The following is a 19,646-nucleotide window of genomic DNA, read 5'->3' as shown; positions in this document are numbered from 1 at the left end:
TGAAGAAAACACAAGCGCTCCGGAAAATGAACCACTTCTAGAACAAACTCACGGAATTGGTTCTGATATATATAGAATGGAAGAAATTCTCAACAAAAGAACAAGAAGAGGAAAAATCCAATACATAGTCAAATGGGAAGGTTATCCCGCCAACCAAAATACTTGGGAGCCAGAAGAAAATATTTTTGATTCCCAAATGATCCAGAGATACCTTGATAGAAAAAAATTGGAAAAAGTTTGCATATATCAGTTCTAACCACAACACGTCAAAACATACAGAGAGAGAAAACCCAAAACAATCATAGATTTATGTCTAGGGTAACCCTCAAAATAAGAGAATTATGGAAAGTACCTTTTATATTATGGTGTCTGGTCTTTCTACCAACATTTATTACGGGCATTTACATTGGCGACGTTTATGATTGTACTAAAGTACACCCAATTGGAGTCTATCAATTACCCACAAATGACACGTGTTCGCACAACATGCATGCACTTAATGACTCTGTTAAAACATTTATAGCCAATGTATATGTCTATCGTCCACAAACCACGACTATCCAACTTTACCATTGCTACGCTGAAAGAGTCACACTCACATGCCGCACCAACTTTTTCAATCAACACGCAGAAGAAGTAGCATCCAAGAAAATAAAAGTAACACCTGGAGAGTGTCTGTCAGCAATGAACACCAAAATATCAGTATATGGTGCATTACAAGAAATTAGTCCTACAATATGGAGAACCGTGCTGTCTGACCAATATCATTGCGCTTGGATGCGTACAAAAACCGCTGAATTTAAACATTTTTACATGAAAGTTTATACAGGACAAATCACAGGACGACCTGTGGTTATTGAACAATATGTGACAAAAAGTTCTTGTTATTTCTTTTTGGGTAAATGTATTCCAGGAGAATGGCCGGAATCTATAATAGTTTGGGTACAAACTAAACGTAACGAAAAAGTGATGGAAAAGTTAGGGAATTACACAATTGAACATATTGGCAATTTTGTTTTAATTCGAAATCTCAAAGTGGGAGGAGCAGTACAGCTATCCGAGCAACAAGGCCAAGTACTTACTCTTGATAATGGAATGCTATTAAAAAATCCCACATTGCCTGAGGATATTTTTGAACAATATAAAGCTGCCGCTGCAAATTACTCACAACGACTGGGTCAAGATCCAGCAGTCGCCCTTCTGGAAGCTCATATTGCGGTGGCAGGTATGAATCAAAGAATGAACTTAATAAATACCTGGGAACAGTTATGTTTTCTACAAACGGAGATTGCTCAAATCCAACGGTAGATGATTGGGCAGTTCCCAACTTCATCAGCCGAATGGGTTCACCAGTCCCCAGGTATGACTGTCAAACAAGCTGGAGATGCCTTGTTTATATCCAAATGCAAAAATTACAGTAGCTACGCTATCCGTTATAATAGAAAAATAGGCAACACATGTTTTGAACATTTTCCAATCACACTACCTCGATCAAACAAAACTTACTTCCTAGAAGTTAATGATAGAAGATTAATACAAACTAGTCCCCGAATACCATGTGAATTGAGACCCAAACACACATACCTACAGGACCCAAAGCTAAACACAATATACGATGTAATGGACACAGGGCGAGTTAAATTGTAGAAACTTAACTTGACCATGTTCTGCCATCTTCCAAGAATCCTATCCGCCGGATACGAGGGTACAGCAAAGAAATTTTGGTTGAGAGACCACAACGGCTCTCCCCTTACACAGTTCTACAGTTGATATCTGGTACTCACGATACTATTCAAACGCTCAAAACTATTACTGATACTAACGGAGGTGATGTTCTAGCAGGTATCGGTACCACCCTTGGAAGCGCCTTCAAGCCACGGCAAGCGGGGGAAGTCAGATAATAAAGGCTATCGGAGGTGTCATTAAAGACTCACTTTAAAGCTGTCAGAGGAGCCCTAAAAGATGTAGTAGAAGGTACGGGCTCTTTTTTCAAGAAATTTGTTGGCGGAATAAGTGGATCAATTTTGTGGGCAGCAGTTTTTCTCATGATAATATACCTGATATTAAATAAACCAAACTGGATTTACGCTCTCCCTTGCTTAAAGCCTTTTAGGAAAATACCCTCGGAAAATATACTCGTAGAAGAACCACTATGTCAGGATTGGTCAACGTCCCCAAGAAAGAATAAACACCCCTTACGTGGATGCAAATGTCCAATTTGTAAGATTGATACGACAAAGTAGAAATACTATTCTACAGTAATGGCAGGATCTTTGACCAAGAGTCCTAGATGGGAATTAAGACGCCCCAACCACCACAAGTTCCCTACGGTGAAGATGTTTCCTGTAGTTCATTACAATGAATTTCTAAGATGATGGTGTACAATAATGTTGCTGTTTCGCAATGACACAGTTTCGCGATGATGCTGTTTAGCAATGATTTCTACGATGACGTTTTACTACAATGATTTTTTTTTATGTTGCTGCTTCCCAATAATGCTGTTTCGCAATGATGCTGTTTAGCAATGATTTTTATGATGATGTTTTTATGTTGCTGTCTCGCAATGATGCTGTTTAGCAATGATTTTTATGATGATTTTTTATGTTGCTGTTTTGCAATGATGCCGTTTAGCAATGATTTTTTTTTTACGATGATGTTTTGATGTTGCTGTTTTGCAATGATGCTGTTTAGCAATGATTTTGAATCTGAGTCCGAGGACGGACTTTTCCCTTTTTCCATAAGTAATGTTACGAAGGTAACAACCTTAGCCACTCAAGTGTGTAGATAATAACCATACTCACTCAAGCGTGCACAAAAAGAAGATATAAACAAACAATTCACTCAACAAAAGCGCCAAGAAACGATGGTTACTAAACAACTTGTTTACGAACTGAGACGCGTCTAACGTCCTAGAAATATATAAAACAGTAGAGTGACAGTCAGAGAAAGTTGGAGAGAATCAGAGACAGTCAGAGAGTGAGTTAATTAAGTGGAAGAGAGAGAGGAAGTTGTATAGTGGCGCTCGAAGAACGAACATGTTGTATTAGTTTATTATATGTTGTAATAATATTATATATGCAAAGAAACAATATCGAGTTCAGACTTATGGTTTATGATCTATATATATAAATAAATATTAAATATAAAGTTATCGTGTAACAAAAGTTTCAATATTAGACAAAAATATTATTAATATTACCTTCATTTTCTTGACACTTTTTTTTAATGTCATTTTGACAATTTGAACTTCTGTGAACCTTTGCAGAGAGATCCTGGGCTTGTTTGATTGTTTTGTAAATGTCATTGTCGTCTTCCTCAGAAGATTGGGAAGTCCCATTGTGGCTTGAAGACTTAAAAATTTTCTTTTCATTGCCTTTTTGCAGCACTAAGTTAATCAAGTGATCAGCGCAAAGCAGAGTCTGTAATCTCTACTGTTTTTGGAATTGCAGCCTTTATATTAGCTGCTGAATCGTGCACAGCAATCCTTTGAGTGCTGGCTATGAGAAAAGAAAGGTCTGTTTGCATAACCTTATCCAAAGCTTTGGCTAAGACTGCAGTTGTATGTTGGCCACTAAATGGCTGGCAAGTAAGAACAAACTTTTTAAGATCAAAGTTTTTGTTGACGAAATGAAGTGTTGCAGATATGTAAGAATCGTTGCTTCTGCTTGTCCACATGTCTGTTGAAGCCCCAAGGCCTTCACAGTCATTGAGTTCTCAAGCCAATTCCTCAGAAATCTATTGCTTTACCTGTCCATAAAGCAATGGGAGTTTTTGCCTAAAAAATAAAATAATAATAACCAATTAAATACATACGATGCCAGAGTTTCAATTCAAATTACAATTATCCATGCAAACGTTTTTACAGCAGTAACTTTTGACAGCAGCATGCTGTACTAGGAAAGAATTTTACACACACACACACCTTGAAAAAGTTGTTGCAGACTTGACCGTTATCCTGGGTTCCCTTTTGGCCGCATACTTTTTGAATCCTTCTGTCTCAACAATGTTGAATGAGAGGGAACAGCTCACCAACAGCTCAAGTAGGTCGAAATCATAGTCAAGTTGGCACTTATCAAAAATTGAAACTTTGGGCTGAAAGTATCCAACAATTGAATTGTTAGGTGTGGATTAGGCTGGCAACAACTTCTTCTGTTTGTGTGTTTTCAGAGAAGTGTTGTTTGATGGACTGTTGATGAAATCTGAAAAAAATTAAATTGAAACAGTTAAACTTTATTTAAGAGCATCTAAAGCTAAATAAGAAGATCGCACATAGCAAGGGCCGCCTGTATTTTAAATTTTCTTACTATCACGGTTCTTTTCATATTCGTCCACATCAACCAAAGCTCGGTGAAGTTCCAGTGAATTCGCGTCATCTTGCTCAGTTTCTGCTAGCTCAGAGGCTACCACTCCTGCAAGAATTCCTTTGTGACACTTTAAATGAGACCTTAAAGCGCCAATTGATGAGTTTTTTATTTTTAGAATTCTTCCGCATTCCTTACACTTTCCAGAAGGATCACGCTCACCTGGAGGTGCGTCATCATAGGCCTTAATTTTATCAAACTTTTTCCACAATGATTTTGTTGAAGGAGCCATTTTTTAACTTGTAGAGAAGTTTTTTTTTAAGTTGCACAACTAAATGTTTCTATTCACAACTAAATATTGAATATTTTTTTATTTACTCTGATATTTAATCAGCTAAAGTCGTAAATTATTGTTTTTGTTAAATACTTGTATTTACTAAATCTAGAACTATAAATTAGTGCTCAACAAACCATACTATCTGCTAAACATTTATTAAACTTTGAAAATATAAACTTTGAAAAATTCAAATTCAAATTCATTACTTCGAAATACTTTGATTGTACTTTAAAAACTAAGTTGAACATTTTACAAATTTCTTTTCATTGGTTACAACAATATTACAATAAAACTCGAAAAACTCCTAATTAAATTTAATATATAAAAAAAAAAAAATCACTTTAATGAAATGGTAAACAAAATTGATACCAACGGCTACTCATTTCTAAAAAACACCGCTCCAACCGTTGCCAACCTTGATATTAACTTTAATATAAAAATTATTTACGTAACAAAAATATTTCAAAATTAATCAGTTTTTTTTCAATATACAATGTGCAATAAACAAAAAATAGTAAACTTTTAATTAAAAAAACTTTGAAAAAAAATTGAACTTTGAAAATATAAACTTCAAAAATTTAAAATTCGAATTTCATTACTTCGAAATACTTTAATTGTATACGCAATTATAAGGACCATTTTGTTCAACTTCGAAAAAATCGAATTCCGTGTTTTCAAAGTCCATATTTTTAAACTTCGAAATTCGAAGCTCGAAAAATACTTCGATTCTTGAAGTTTTTTCGAAGTAAAATCTTCGTAATGCAGAAGCTTAATCTATACGCTATAAACAATCTTAAATTTCTAGATGTTAAAATGTTAATACCAAATAAAATAAGAATATCTTATTGTTGAGTAATTATACAGTATGTTAATTTAGGGTATATATAGAAGATGTATTAATATATAGATGTATTTATATATAGGATATGTATTTATATATAGCAAATGTTTTTAAATATAAGAGATATATTTAAATATAGGAGATGTATTTATATATAGGAGATGTATTTATATGCAGGAGATGTATATATATAGGAGATGTATTTATGTATAGAAGATGTATTTATATAAAAGAAGATGCATTTATATCTAGGAAATGTATTTTCTGGAAAATATTAATATGATTACATTGTTATTTTACAAAAACAATGCAAAAAACCAAGTTAAGTAAAAAATATGAATCATGATTATGGAATTATAAATAGTCAAATGATCAATAAAAACTTATCATAAATTTATGAAAAAATATTATGTCATCAAAACAATAGCAAATATTCATAAATTATTGTTTTGCTGTAATTTGCTAATATCAAATGTTAAGAGTATAACAATGATTAAGCTGGTAACTTTATGTTCACAGGTGTTTTAATGTGTAAAAAATGTCAACAAAACATTATGTTCACAGGTGTTTTAATGTGTAAAAAATGTCAACAAAAACATTATGTTCACTGACAGGTGTTTTAATGTGTAAAAAATGTCAACAAAAACATTATGTTCACAGGTGTTTTAATGTGTAAAAAATGTCAACAAAAACATTATGTTCACTGACAGGTGTTTTAATGTGTAAAAAATGTCAACAAAAACATTATGTTCACTGACAGGTGTTTTAATGTGTAAAAAATGTCAACAAAAACATTATGTTCATTGACAGGTGTTTTAATGTGTAAAAAATATCAACAAAAACATTATGTTCACTGACAGGTGTTTTAATGTGTAAAAAATGTCAACAAAAACATTATGTTAACAGGTGTTTTAATGTGTAAAAAGTGTCAACAAAAACATTATGTTCATTGACAGGTGTTTTAATGTGTAAAAAATATCAACAAAAACATTATGTTCACTGACAGGTGTTTTAATGTGTAAAAAATGTCAACAAAAACATTATGTTCATTGACAGGTGTTTTAATGTGTAAAAAATATCAACAAAAAATATTCTTTAAACTGTTGATAACACTATTTTATGTAGCTGTATATAAAAAAAAGCAAATATAAAAAATCATATATATAAATAATAAACAAAAATAAAAAATATATATAAAAAAAAACCAACACCTTATTTTAAAAAGTATAACATAAATTTTAAAAATAAATTTATAACTCTGTTAACTCTGCTAACTCTTTTATTTTTTATTTTAACTTTTATTATTATTTATTCATTAATATTGTATATAAATTATTGAATCTGTTACCTTAAACCTTACAAAAATCTTGTATATAAATTACTGACTCTGTTACCTTAAACCTAACATAAATCTTGAATATAAATTATTGACTCTGTTACCTTACACCTAACATAAATCTTGTATATAAACTACTACAATGTTACCTTACACCTAACATAAATCTTGTATATAAATTATTGACTCTGTTACCTTACACCTAACATAAATCTTGTATATAAACTACTACAATGTTACCTTAAACCAGCACTAAGCATTAGTATGATGATATCTTGAATTTCTTTAGTAAAATATTTCGGACCAAAGGCTCTTGCAGTCATACTAACACAAGCAAAAACCATAGAATCAATGGGTGTTGTTCGTCGTCTAAAGAAATTTAAAAACATTGATGGTAAATGTATAAGACCAAATCTTAGGTGCTACATGCAGGTAAATCAAGTTTGTAACTAAATTACTGTAATAGTAAATGTTAAAAAAACCTGTTAAGTGGCTCCTTATTACTTAACAAAAGCTTGATATGTTCAAGAACACTTTTCCATTCTGTCAAGCCTGCAGCTATATCGTTTTTTAATGCCAATGCTAGCAATCCTATAGCTTCAAATGCTGTGGACTTTTCACGATCCTTAAAAAATTATGTATTTGAGTGAAAAAATTGAATTTATTGACATTTATTGATTTAGGAACATGTATATTTATAAAAAATTATAAATAAAATTTATTTCTCTGTTCAGCAGCCTTGTTCATTAAATCATGTTTCTGAGTTAAAGAGTTGAGAGAGATATATAACTTCAATTATAAAAAAAAAATTCAAAATAATTTTAAGATAATTTTACCTTAACTATTTAAAGATTTTGGAATGATTTCAACAAGATGAAGACTTTTAATAAACAATTTAAAATTTAATTTATGTTCTTTTGTTAATTTAGTTTTGCAGTATTTTAATTTATTAAAAATTAGCCAAACTATTAAAACGAAAACTCAAATTTTTAAAATATTTGATTTGTTTTTTTAATATTAATTTCTTATTTAAACTCAAAATAATTAAAACAAATTATTAATTTGATTTTATCATTAAAATGGTTTCTATAAAAAGTATGAATTTAAAGATTTATAGTTAAGCCCTTTTTTATTAAATAGCTAAGTAAATTAATATGTACACAGCAATAAAAAATTAATAATAAACCCATAAGTTAATTACTCATTCTAAAACATATAAAATAATAATTTCATATACTATTTTCAGTCTTATTAATTAGCAGAAGTCACTTTTAAACCAGAACAGTTTCCATAAATTTTAACTAGAAAAGTTTTCATATTGAATAACTTTGGGAAATGCTTCTTATTTTTATTTATTCTTTGATTATTTTTACAAATTTTAAAATTCAAAAAAATAATTACTTTATGACAAATAAAGTAATTATTTAATACACTGCTTAGCCTTAAATAATAGAAAAAATAAATTTTTAAACACAAACATTTGGTTGAATAAAACAAAAATTTTATGCTTAATTAAGGATTAAGGTCATTAAACTATTAACCTTAGACATTATGTCTTCTTAAACATAATACAATTTTCAAATATATGCTCATATATAAAATATATGCTAAAATGCAGATAATGTTGAATATGCCTGCATCTAAAAAAATGGTTAAATGATTAATAGCAATTAGTTCATAATAATAAATATAAGTGATAAGTTGTAAATAAAATACTAAATCAAATTATTGAAAATAGGTTGTTTTTTTTCTGCCATTGAAAATTACAAGTTGAAAAATATCATACTTTTTCTTCTAGTTTATATTCTATTTAGAATTCTTCATTTTTTTATCTTTTTTTTTTTCATTTAGAGCTTTTTAATTTTATATTCCATTTAGAAATGTTTTCATATCTGCTAAGTCATAGAAATAATAAAGTGAACCATAAAGATTTTTCAATATAATTTTTTTTTTATAAAACTAATAAATATTCAATATTTTGTTAGTTCAATTAAGTTAGATTATTTGCTTAATGCTGCGTTAGCGAAAAAATTACATGTAACTTTGAGGAAGCCCTTTAAAAAAATATCAGCTTAAGAACGAAACCAAATTAGGGGAAAAACTATATATACCAACCTTTTTTAAAGTATTGATCATGTGAGAAATTGTTGCCTTAAAGTACCTAAATTGATACATAATCTTTATAATTAAACAAGTTTTTTTCTTGCATCAAGTAAAATGTAAAACAAGTCAATAGAAAACTTATACGTCTTTTTAAATGATTTGGAATTAAAAGCAGCTAGCTGAGGGAGGAAAGTGAGCAACGTGTGTTGGACAAGACTACTCTTAAATGATCTCTGGCCAAGGACAGCATTGCAAACCTAAACAGAAAAAAAGTTGTTCATTAAATAGAAAAACTAAAAAATATTTAAAGAAAGTTTATTATTTTACAAAAAAATTTATTTAAATATTTTTCAATCATTGTTACTTAGTAATATGCAATATTTATGCAAAACATATTAATTACAAAGTTTTGCATATTTTTTACAAAGCATTTATTTGTCATTTTATAAAGTTTTGTAAAGTCTTCTTATCATTAAAAATTATTAGTCTTAGTCTTAGTTCGACAATGATTAACCAATTTTCTACTTCAAATTGTTTTGTTTTTGTTTTGATGTCAGAACTCATTTTATTCCTTTGTTTATATATATATATATATATATATATATATATATATATATATATATATATATATATATATATATATATATATACACAATATATATATATATATATATATATATATATATATATATATATATACATATATACATATATATATATATATATATATATATATATATATATATATATATATATATATATATATATATATATATACATATATACATATATATATATATATATATATATATATATATATATATATATATATATATATATATATATATATATATATATATATATATATATATATATATATATATATATATATATATATATATATACATTTGGCAGGCCGAGTAAACCTACGGCTTTTATATAAACTGTAGGCGAGTCTATTTAAATATACATTTGTAATATGGCGCATTCCAGAGAAAGAACGTGATCTTTTAATTTATTATGTGATAAATTTCACTTACATGTATATTAAATTTGCTTTATTTTTAGAGCTAAATAATTAGAGTGTAATAATATGGGTTTTAAGAGTTGTGTCACTGGGTACAGAGGTAACTACGATGTTACAAAGTCTGTAAAAGTTTTTCGCCTTCTAAATAAAAAAAGTGCAGATGAACGAAAAAGATGGATAAGTGCTATACCTCGTGAAAAAATTCCATAAACTAAAACTTTTTCATAAAAGATTATGAAAAAGTTTTAGTTTATGGAAAGTTAATCCGCCATCTGTATTTTCTTGTGCAAATCCAACTCAAACTACGACTCCACATGCACCGCCAAGATCAACAACTAAGTCATTGCCATCTTTAAGAAATATTGTTACTGATGAAATGGAGGATTTTTTAAAGGCTGACAAAATTTCATCCTTTGAAGATTTGTGTAATAAAATAATGTCTAAAACTACATCTTTTCCATTTTCGATAATATCAAATATTGATGAAAACTATTTACATCTTCAATCTGCTGATACATCCGGCGACTTGGGTGTTCCAAAGTTTATTTTGAAAATAAAAAATAATTTATACTTTGATAGCTACCACTGTGGTGTTAAGTGTACCATAAAACCTTTTTCTTACAACCATATGAATAATATTGACTGTTTTAGTTGGCTCCATGCTGCTATACACTATCTGAATTATTTACCAATTGATCACAAGAAAAGTATTATTATGGAACAAATGTCAAGTATGAACTCATTAGTGTTCATTGGGGAAAAAAATATTCTCCTGATATGGTTACTAGGGTGTTTGAATACTTTTCATTGTCAAGAACTCTTTATTCTTTCTTACGTGATGATTATGAACTACCAAGTATATCGCTGATGACAAAATTGATATCTAAAGTTAGAAATGCTGGAGATTTTGATAAATGTTCTATTTCTCAAAGACAGGTAATCTTACTAATTGATGAAATTTATGTTAAACCACAGTTAACATATCAAGGAGGTAATATTTTTTGTAAATCTGTAAACTCCCCATATGAATTGGCAAAAACAGTTTTGGGTTTAATGATTTGTTCATTACTTGGTGGAAAACAGTTTTTGTATAAGGCTTTGCCAGTAACAGGTTTAGGTGCTAGTTTTCAATATGATCAAACAATGCAATGCAATGCAAACAATTGAAACAATAAAAAATTGCAGTGGTTCTGTTGTTGCTATTATTTGTGACAATAACAAAGTAAATAAAAAGTTTTTGGGAATGTTTAATCTACATAATAATAGGTGCACTAATGATAACATTTTTCTTCTGTATGACTTTGTTCATTTAATAAAATCTATTCGCAACAATTGGCTCACACAAAAATGCCAAGAACTCTGTTTTACTTATGAAGGTATTTCAAGAACTGCAAAATGATCAGATCTTAAAAAGCTTTTTCAATTTGAAAAAGATTCTATTATAAAATTGTCTAAACTTAATGAAACTGCAATTTTTTCTAAACCAATTGAACGTCAAAATGTGTCAACTTGTTTAAGAGTATTTTGTGATGAGACTTTAGCTGCTTTATGAGGATATCTGTACTAGAGATAAATATCGTGCAGTTTTTTCATCAAACAATAATAAGCTGATTAACTTTCTTTTAAATTTGGCTGATATGGTTGAAAAAATGGCACCTGATAAACAAGGTCAAAGAATTAAACATTTAACTAAAGATACCTCACATGCTTTTTCTCATATGTGTCATGGAATGGCTGAACTAGTAAAACATTTACTATTTACAAGTCATAAGTATGTTTGTCTTGGACATTTTATTAGTGATCCTGTTGAAAAAGCATTTGGAAAACTTTGAAAAGGATCAAGTGGTACCTATTTTATAAATGTTCAGCAAAAATTGCAAAAAGTTGACATTAAAAAAACAAAACTTTGATTGAATATTGGTATCATTGTTAATGATTTAGAATCTTCGTCGAGCCATTTGTGTGACAAATGTAATTATGTAATGCAAGATGATACTTTGTTTAATGTTTTTCATAATCTTCCAATTATTGAAAATGATTTATCTAAAGAAATTAAAATGCGTTTGGTTAATATTGCTGGCTATGTCAGTAGAGAAGATCCTCCAGTTGAAGATACTTGTTTCTCTTGTTTCTCTGCGCAGCAGCCTTGTTTGTCAAGATTTATATTTCGGAGGCACAGAGTTGGGAGAGGGTTATAACCACAAGTAGCCTCCTCATCTGTAGTGGCCTTCTTGGCCTTGGGGAGGTGAATTACAAAAAATAAAAAAAATATATATATATATTGTTGTTTTGATTATGTAATAATATTCAACTCTTTTTCGATTTGAGAGTGATCAATATAAAGTGAAACAATCACAAAATAGATCAATAAATAAATAAGATGAAAAAAAATAACTTTTTTACGGATAGATTAAAGCACATATAGATTTACGTATATGTGCTTTAATCTATCCGTAAAAAAGTTGTTTTTTTTCATCTTACTTATTTATTGATCTATTTATTATAAATATATATATATATATATATATATATATATATATATATATATATATATATATATATATATATATATATATATATATATGTATATATATATATATATATATATATATATGTATGTATATATATATATATATATATATATGTATGTATATATATATATATATACACATACATATATGTATATATATATATATATATATATATATATATATATATATATATATATATATATATGTATGTATATATATATATATATATGTATGTATATATATATATACACATACATATATGTATATATATATATATATATATATATATATATATGTATATATATATATATATATATATATATATATATATATATATATATATATATATATATATATATATATATATATATATATATATATATATATATATATATATATATATATATATATATATATGACTTAAGATTTAATATAATTCTAAAGTTATTAGAAAAGTATTTCATTACTGGGGTTTAAATGTTGATTAAAACATTTTTTATATTAAAATCTATTTCATAAAAACAATTGAAAAATCCAGGCTAAAGAATTTTAATTATTAACTTGGATGTGTTCATTGAATTTTAGCAAACTTTTTTTTTAAATGACAAACTTACATATAAAACTAATATAACACTCAGCAGTTTTCTAAATATAACTGTATTTATTTTATTTAACATAATAATTTTATCTTATTTAATATATTCTTTTTATAAAATCGAAGCCCTCACTTAATAAAATCTCATGTTAATACCCCTATTGATCCCTAAAACTATACAAACTCTGATACAGTAAGTACCAATTGCAATAAATTTTTATTTTTAAGGTTTGAAATTTTACAACTTTTACTTATTTTTAAATTATTGATTTTAAAAAACTTTTATTTTAAAAAGAACTTTTAAAATGACCCGCACAATTGACAAATGATACTTCTTTGAGTTAGTTCTTATAGATATCTATGCTTATCCAAGCCTAAGAGTTAAGAAATACTTCCAAACATTCTTTGTTAATATTTTAAAAAGAATTTAGTAAAACCAATTGTATACACAAACTCTGATTTTTAAAGATTACTAAATTGATAATGGTCCTTTTTTATTTTTAATGTATTAATTTCTAAAATTGCAAAAAATTCAACATTTATGCAAACTTCTAAAATTGCAAAATTTTTTTAATTTTTAATTCTTATTCAGAAACTTTTTAACTTTCAGAAAAAAATGAAATGAAAAAATTAAAAACCTATAACCTGTCAGTTAATGAATCAAACAGCTTCATCAAATTTTTAAAGTTTTCTACAAAAGTAATCTTAAAAATTTTGTTTTTTGTTTATTTTTAACTCTTTTAACTAAATTTGTTTCTTTTAAATTGTTTTTTGATTTTGCTATCAAAAATCCCAAAAATCACCATGTTAATAAAAATATGTGATCACCATAGTTACTTGTAATAATACAAGTCATCACAACTTGTAACTAATCAAGTTTTCTTGTATTATTTTAAAAAGTTCAAAATAATAGCAGTTAAATACTAACTACAAAGCAAGCAAAATTTTCAAAAACATGTCAGAGAAGTTAGGGACTCTTCAAAAAACTACACTAAATATTTTTATAAAAAACAAATAACCTACATCATCAAAGTGAGTTTCCATGAACTCTTTGCAGTATCGACTTTGAGATATTGGAATTTGATGCCCAACATTTAGTGGCATGAATGAGAGTTGAATTGGATGAGCTTGGTGAGAAAGGAAACGAGATGATTTTGACCATGGTATATCTCGACTATATATCTCTTGAGAGGTTTTATCTCCATAGACTTCTTCCATTTGCTGTCTTAACCTCTTTAATAAAAATTATATTAATAAGATAAATTAGATTATAATCAGGGTCAACCAGTGTGTAAAGAGTAGGTGGGGAAGGAGGTTGGAAGGGAACAATTGTCAATTTTTAGGAATCTCTATATCTTGAAAAATGTAACAAAAAAAAAATTAATAAATAAATAAAAAATAAAAACATCCTTAACAAAAAAAGTGGGGGCATGAACACTCTGGTCCCCCTGCGTCATTGGCCTTGATAATGTAATAAAACTAAATACATAATGCTAAATCTAAAATAAGTTTTTTTAGCTATTTCATTAGCTAATACAAAATACTGATTACTAGTTAGTAATCAATATTTTAAAAAGACTATCAAGGTAGGTTTTTGTGTAAATATGTAACTAATTATCATCAATAGAATGATATCAATATTTAGATTTTCTTAAAAAATAAATCTTGATAACGTTTAAAATCTTGAGTAATAATATTAAAAAAGTTTAAAAAAAAAATCTAAAAAGATAATAGTCAAAATTTGTGTAATTTTTTGAAATCTTTGTTTTGTATTTAGTATCTACATTTTTTATATAAATTTAGTCATTGGTGATTATTAATTTTTTATTACTGATTTGTAAAAATGAATAATAGCACTGATGGAAAATCGAGTAATGATGAAGGAAATAATGCAGATGAAGGAAAAATGAGTAATAATAAAGATTTGCATTTATTTTCAAGTTATTTTTATTTTATCTATGCAGTTTCTATCTTTATTTTTTTATTTTTTATTTTAATTTTGCAATAATCTATTTTGTTTTTTTAATAGCTAAATTGTTATAGAATTTGCAGTTTGAATAAACCTTATTAAACATAAGTATAAAAAGTGACTCCTGGAGAATCTTTAACAGTATCTATCATAAGGGCAACTCTGTTATTCCACCTCTCTTGTATGGTTCAGATTTTGTCACCTCACCTAAAGACAAAGCTAAATTGCAATCCTAAGAACTTCTCATCAATATCATCTCTTTATTTCACTAGTAGCGTTCTACCTGATATAGCTGACAAACAGGCTAATCCATTGCCTGACCTTCATATCACTCCAGCTTCTGTGTATAAAGTGATTTCCTGCTTTGACTCTTCTACAGCTTGTGGTCCAGACAACAAACCTGTTATAGTCTTGCAAAAGTGTTCTCCAGAGCTGTCGTCTATACTTTCAAAACTTTTTACCAAGTGTTTATCAGAGTCTTGTTTTCAAGGTTTTGCTGGAAAACGGCATCTGTTATCCCTATTTTCAAAAGTTCTGGAGAGCGATCTGACTCGTCTAACTTCTGTCCCATTAGTCTTTTTACTATCATAAGCAAGGTTTTTGAGTCTTTAATTAACAAACGTTTAATTTCTTGAATCTAATAACATACTTTTTGATCATCAATATGGATTTCGATCTGCAGCTAATTTGTTAAGGGTAATTACTGATAGATTTTATTGTGCGTTAGATAGATGTGGAGATATCGCTCGCAATATTTCTAAAGCTTTTAATAAAGTTTGGTGTGCTAGTCTTCTCCATAAGCTGATTATACTACCATTTATTCTTGTCTTGATAAAAAGCCAACACTCTCTGATTGCTTGGAGGGGCATTTGAGCTTGAAAAGGATCTTACTTCTGCTACAACATGAGGCTCTTAGTGGCTGGTGAACTATAACTCAGAAAAAAATCAACTTTATTCAGCTAATCTTTATCGCAATAATCTAGATTTTCCTATATTTATGAACGGTAATGTACTCGATGAGACATTTACCCTTCATCTTCTAGGATTAACTCTTACTTCCGATCTTTCTTGGAAACCATATATCAAACCCATTGCACCTGCTAAAGTTATTAGCATTTGCTAAGGTTGCATCTCTTTATTGTGCTTGCCACTTTTTTACTCAGGATTCTATTCTTTATCTCTATAAATCTCAAATCTGTCCTTGTATGGAATACTGTTACTATATCTGGGGCAGATCTTCAAATGATGCCCTTTATCTTTTAGACAAGGTGCAAAAATGCATTGTAAACATAGTTGGACCTGCTCTTGCAGCCAACCTCCAACCATTATCACATTATCATGATGTTGCTTCTCTTTCTTTTTTTCTATAAATACTATAATGGGCACTGCTCTAAAGAGTTAGCGTCTCTTGTGCCATCCACTGAAATTCATTCTCATGTTACTCGTCATTCAACTAAGTATCATACATTTACAGTGATTATTCCTAAGTGCTCTAAAAATTCTTATTCTTATTCGTTTTTTTCCTCAAACATTAGTCCTTTGGAATTCACTTCCTTTATCTTATTTTCCTTCAATTCGCATTTATTTATTCAGTTCGCAATCTTTTAAGTCATCTGTTAATCATTATCTTGCTCTAAATAAATTTCATCTTTTCTCTTCCATCTGTTAATCATCATCTGTTAATCATTATCTTGCTCTAAATAAATTTCATCTTTTCTCTTCCAGTTACTCTCTAGTAGTAACTCTAATTAGTAGTCTTCCAGTAACTCTAATTAGTAGTTGCTTGTAGCCTTGTTGGAAGTGAAGATTTAAAAAATATATATATTTTTAATTTGAATTTAATATATTTTAATTTAGTGTAATTTAATTGATTTAATGTACATCGAGAAATTGCGATTTTTATTTATTCATTTGATTTCTTTTTAGTTAATGATAATGATGAGCTACTTAATTATGAAGAAGTTAAAAGTTTAAATTTTATAAATATTTATATAGGTATAAAAAAAGTTTAGGATTTCATATAACTTTTGTCTAAAACATAAGATTTAATTTATAACAAAAGTTGAATTTTTTTGTCTACTATAAGAGAGCAAATAAAGGTATCATTATTAGTTAGCCAAATGTGACATATCATTTTTTTTATTTTGTTTATAACTATAAATGTATTTAAATCTTTAATGTTTTAATAAAAAAGCATGTATCATTGTGTAGACAAAGCACTGAAGATGATCAGTCAATATTTTGCCTTTAGAAAATTATTATTAGGATTTCATTTACTGGTACAGTAACTTTTTAGGCTTCACTTATTTTCTAGGTACTTTAATTTTTTAGTCGTTATTTGTTATAATTATCTTATATCATATATATTTCTATATTTAAATATTTTCATTATTTATATTTTTATCACATATTTTTTTAAATACATCCTAATTTTTTATTTTTATTGTCATTAAAATCTTTGTCAAATACAGTTCTAACTGGTAGGCTCATTTTATAAAAAAAATGTAAATGTGTTTACTTTTTATCATACCTTTATTTTCTTTTTTATTTATTCAACTTCATTGTAGGGTATAGATACAACTGGTAGGGTTATCTTTCATACTCTAATTAAAATTAAAATTAAAACGTGTCAACAAACTTTAGAACTCAGTTGAAGTGGTCAACTTCTTTAGAACTCAGTTGGAGTGGTTATGAAGATTATTGCTCCCAAAACTAAAGACCTTTTTCAAGGAGGTCCTTTAATAAGTGGCAATAGAATGGTGGTGTGGATTAGCTTTCTTTCAAATGGAGGGCTTATCTATACAGCGGTGCTGTGAGGCACCAAATTAAAAAAACTAACAACAAAAAGTTGTTAACCATTAAAGTTATTTATAACTTAATTGTGGTTGCTTTTTTTTTAATGTTGTTTTTTATATATATTAAGTTTTTTCTTGAAATTTTTTTATGCAAATCTTTTAATAAATTTTGTGTTGTATATTTCATTTGCTTTGCTCCATCTTATTTGAGTTTCAACAAGTTTTTTGTTATTTAAAGTTATTGCTATTTAGTATGTAACTTAGATAACAAACAAATTTTAGTATGTAACAAAGCTAATATATCGCTTTGCTGAGTAAGTGACAAAGCTGCATTAAAGTATTAAAGTTTGTATAAAAAGAATAATGTTGCTTACTCATTCATTTAAATTTAATATATTAAATTTAATATATTTAATTTAATATATATTATATTTTATTTTAATTTAACTGAAGAACAAATGAAAATTGTAATTATTCTTTATTGTTTTTCTGTTTATGATAATAGAAAACTTAAAATAACCTTAGATAAATACTATCTAAATATTTTTTATGAGTATTTTATTATGTTGCTTTACATAAGTTTATTATGTTGCTTTGCATACCTTAAATCAGGGATGCGAAGTCCCAAAAAGGATTCCGGGTTTGAATGTTAAAAAAAGATTACTTCTTCCTTGTTTTTGGTAATCAGGAGCTCTAATAATATAAAAAACGATTATGGACTACTATTGGTAAAAAAATTAAGACTTTTAGGTTAGAGAAACAATAATTTGAACCCAAAGTCCTTAGGTATAATGGCGGCAGGGACTTCAGGACGCCAGACTTAAAAACAATATGTTTCAAGTCATTAATTTTCATGAGTTTTTTTGTATATAGCAGATCATAAATCAACTAACATGTTCAGAGCTAAAGATCAAATTTGAGATACAAGGATACTGGAACTTAAAATTAGGAGATTGGAACTTGAAACTAGAAGATTATAACTGTACAACTGAATGATACTAAATGTTTCAAATATCATTTTATTCATAAAGGTTATGTTATTTACCTAATTTATGCACCTTTCTAAAAACAGTTGAATTTATATATGGTTTATAAATTCAACTGTTTCAAACTTTAATTTAAAAAAGCATTTCCTTTTAATTGCAGATAGTTTTCAATATCTTTATTTTATTTGTATTAAGTATTACCTTTGATGATGATTTGAATTTGTAATTTCTTGCAATGGTTTGTCGCAATATAACAATGAATGGCAGAATACTCTTTAAAGCAAGTCAGACAATTATTTTTTACTGATTTTGATTTTTTGTGAACATGACAACCTTTTGCATCTTCAGAATACATACGAAGCCTTTATGATAGAGCATTTCATTCACCATCCATCATAACCCCACCACCCAGCCCCATTTATAATAGCTGAACAAACTACTCTTTGTCAAGTTGGAAAGATTATTAATTAAAGTGATAAAATCCTGGCTGATTATATCTGACTGGTATTAATAAACTTATAGATTTTTGCCCAGAAAATTTTAATAAAAATGTTCAACAATCAATCGACAAAGCCAATCTAATGAGACTGCTGCTCAATAACAATCAATTAAATGTATCCATTGCTTTGTATCCTTTGCTATATATGCTGCATTAAATGTGCACATGAGTATAAGAAGTCAAATGACAATCAAGTATAGAAAATGAACGCTTCTAATTTTTTTTTATGGATGGACATCAAGACGTGGAAAAATGTTTACATATAACTATTTGATTGCTGAAACCAGTAGTAAGGGTGTCAGAAGTGATACAGCAGCATAGACTGA

At 27.8% G+C, this 19,646-nt stretch overlaps 1 protein-coding gene across 1 annotated transcript in view; it reads right to left on the bottom strand.

The window, feature by feature from the left end:
* The window catches only part of LOC100197178 (serine/threonine-protein kinase mTOR), a 141,759-nt gene that overhangs the window by 84,880 nt on the left and 37,233 nt on the right, over window positions 1-19,646 (bottom strand). Inside the window, exons 6-10 of the mRNA XM_065813156.1 lie at window positions 14,095-14,304; window positions 9,063-9,175; window positions 8,931-8,976; window positions 7,298-7,440; window positions 7,056-7,184 (exon numbers count right to left, since the gene is read on the bottom strand). Of these exons, the coding sequence (XP_065669228.1) occupies window positions 7,056-7,184; window positions 7,298-7,440; window positions 8,931-8,976; window positions 9,063-9,175; window positions 14,095-14,304 (641 nt within the window). The remainder of the gene's footprint in view (window positions 1-7,055; window positions 7,185-7,297; window positions 7,441-8,930; window positions 8,977-9,062; window positions 9,176-14,094; window positions 14,305-19,646) is intronic.

The sequence above is a fragment of the Hydra vulgaris genome, chromosome 12, assembly GCF_038396675.1.
Source record: "Hydra vulgaris chromosome 12, alternate assembly HydraT2T_AEP".
NCBI lineage: Eukaryota > Metazoa > Cnidaria > Hydrozoa > Anthoathecata > Hydridae > Hydra > Hydra vulgaris.
Note: the sequence above shows the minus strand (reverse complement) of the source record. Positions and strands in the feature narration are given on the sequence as shown.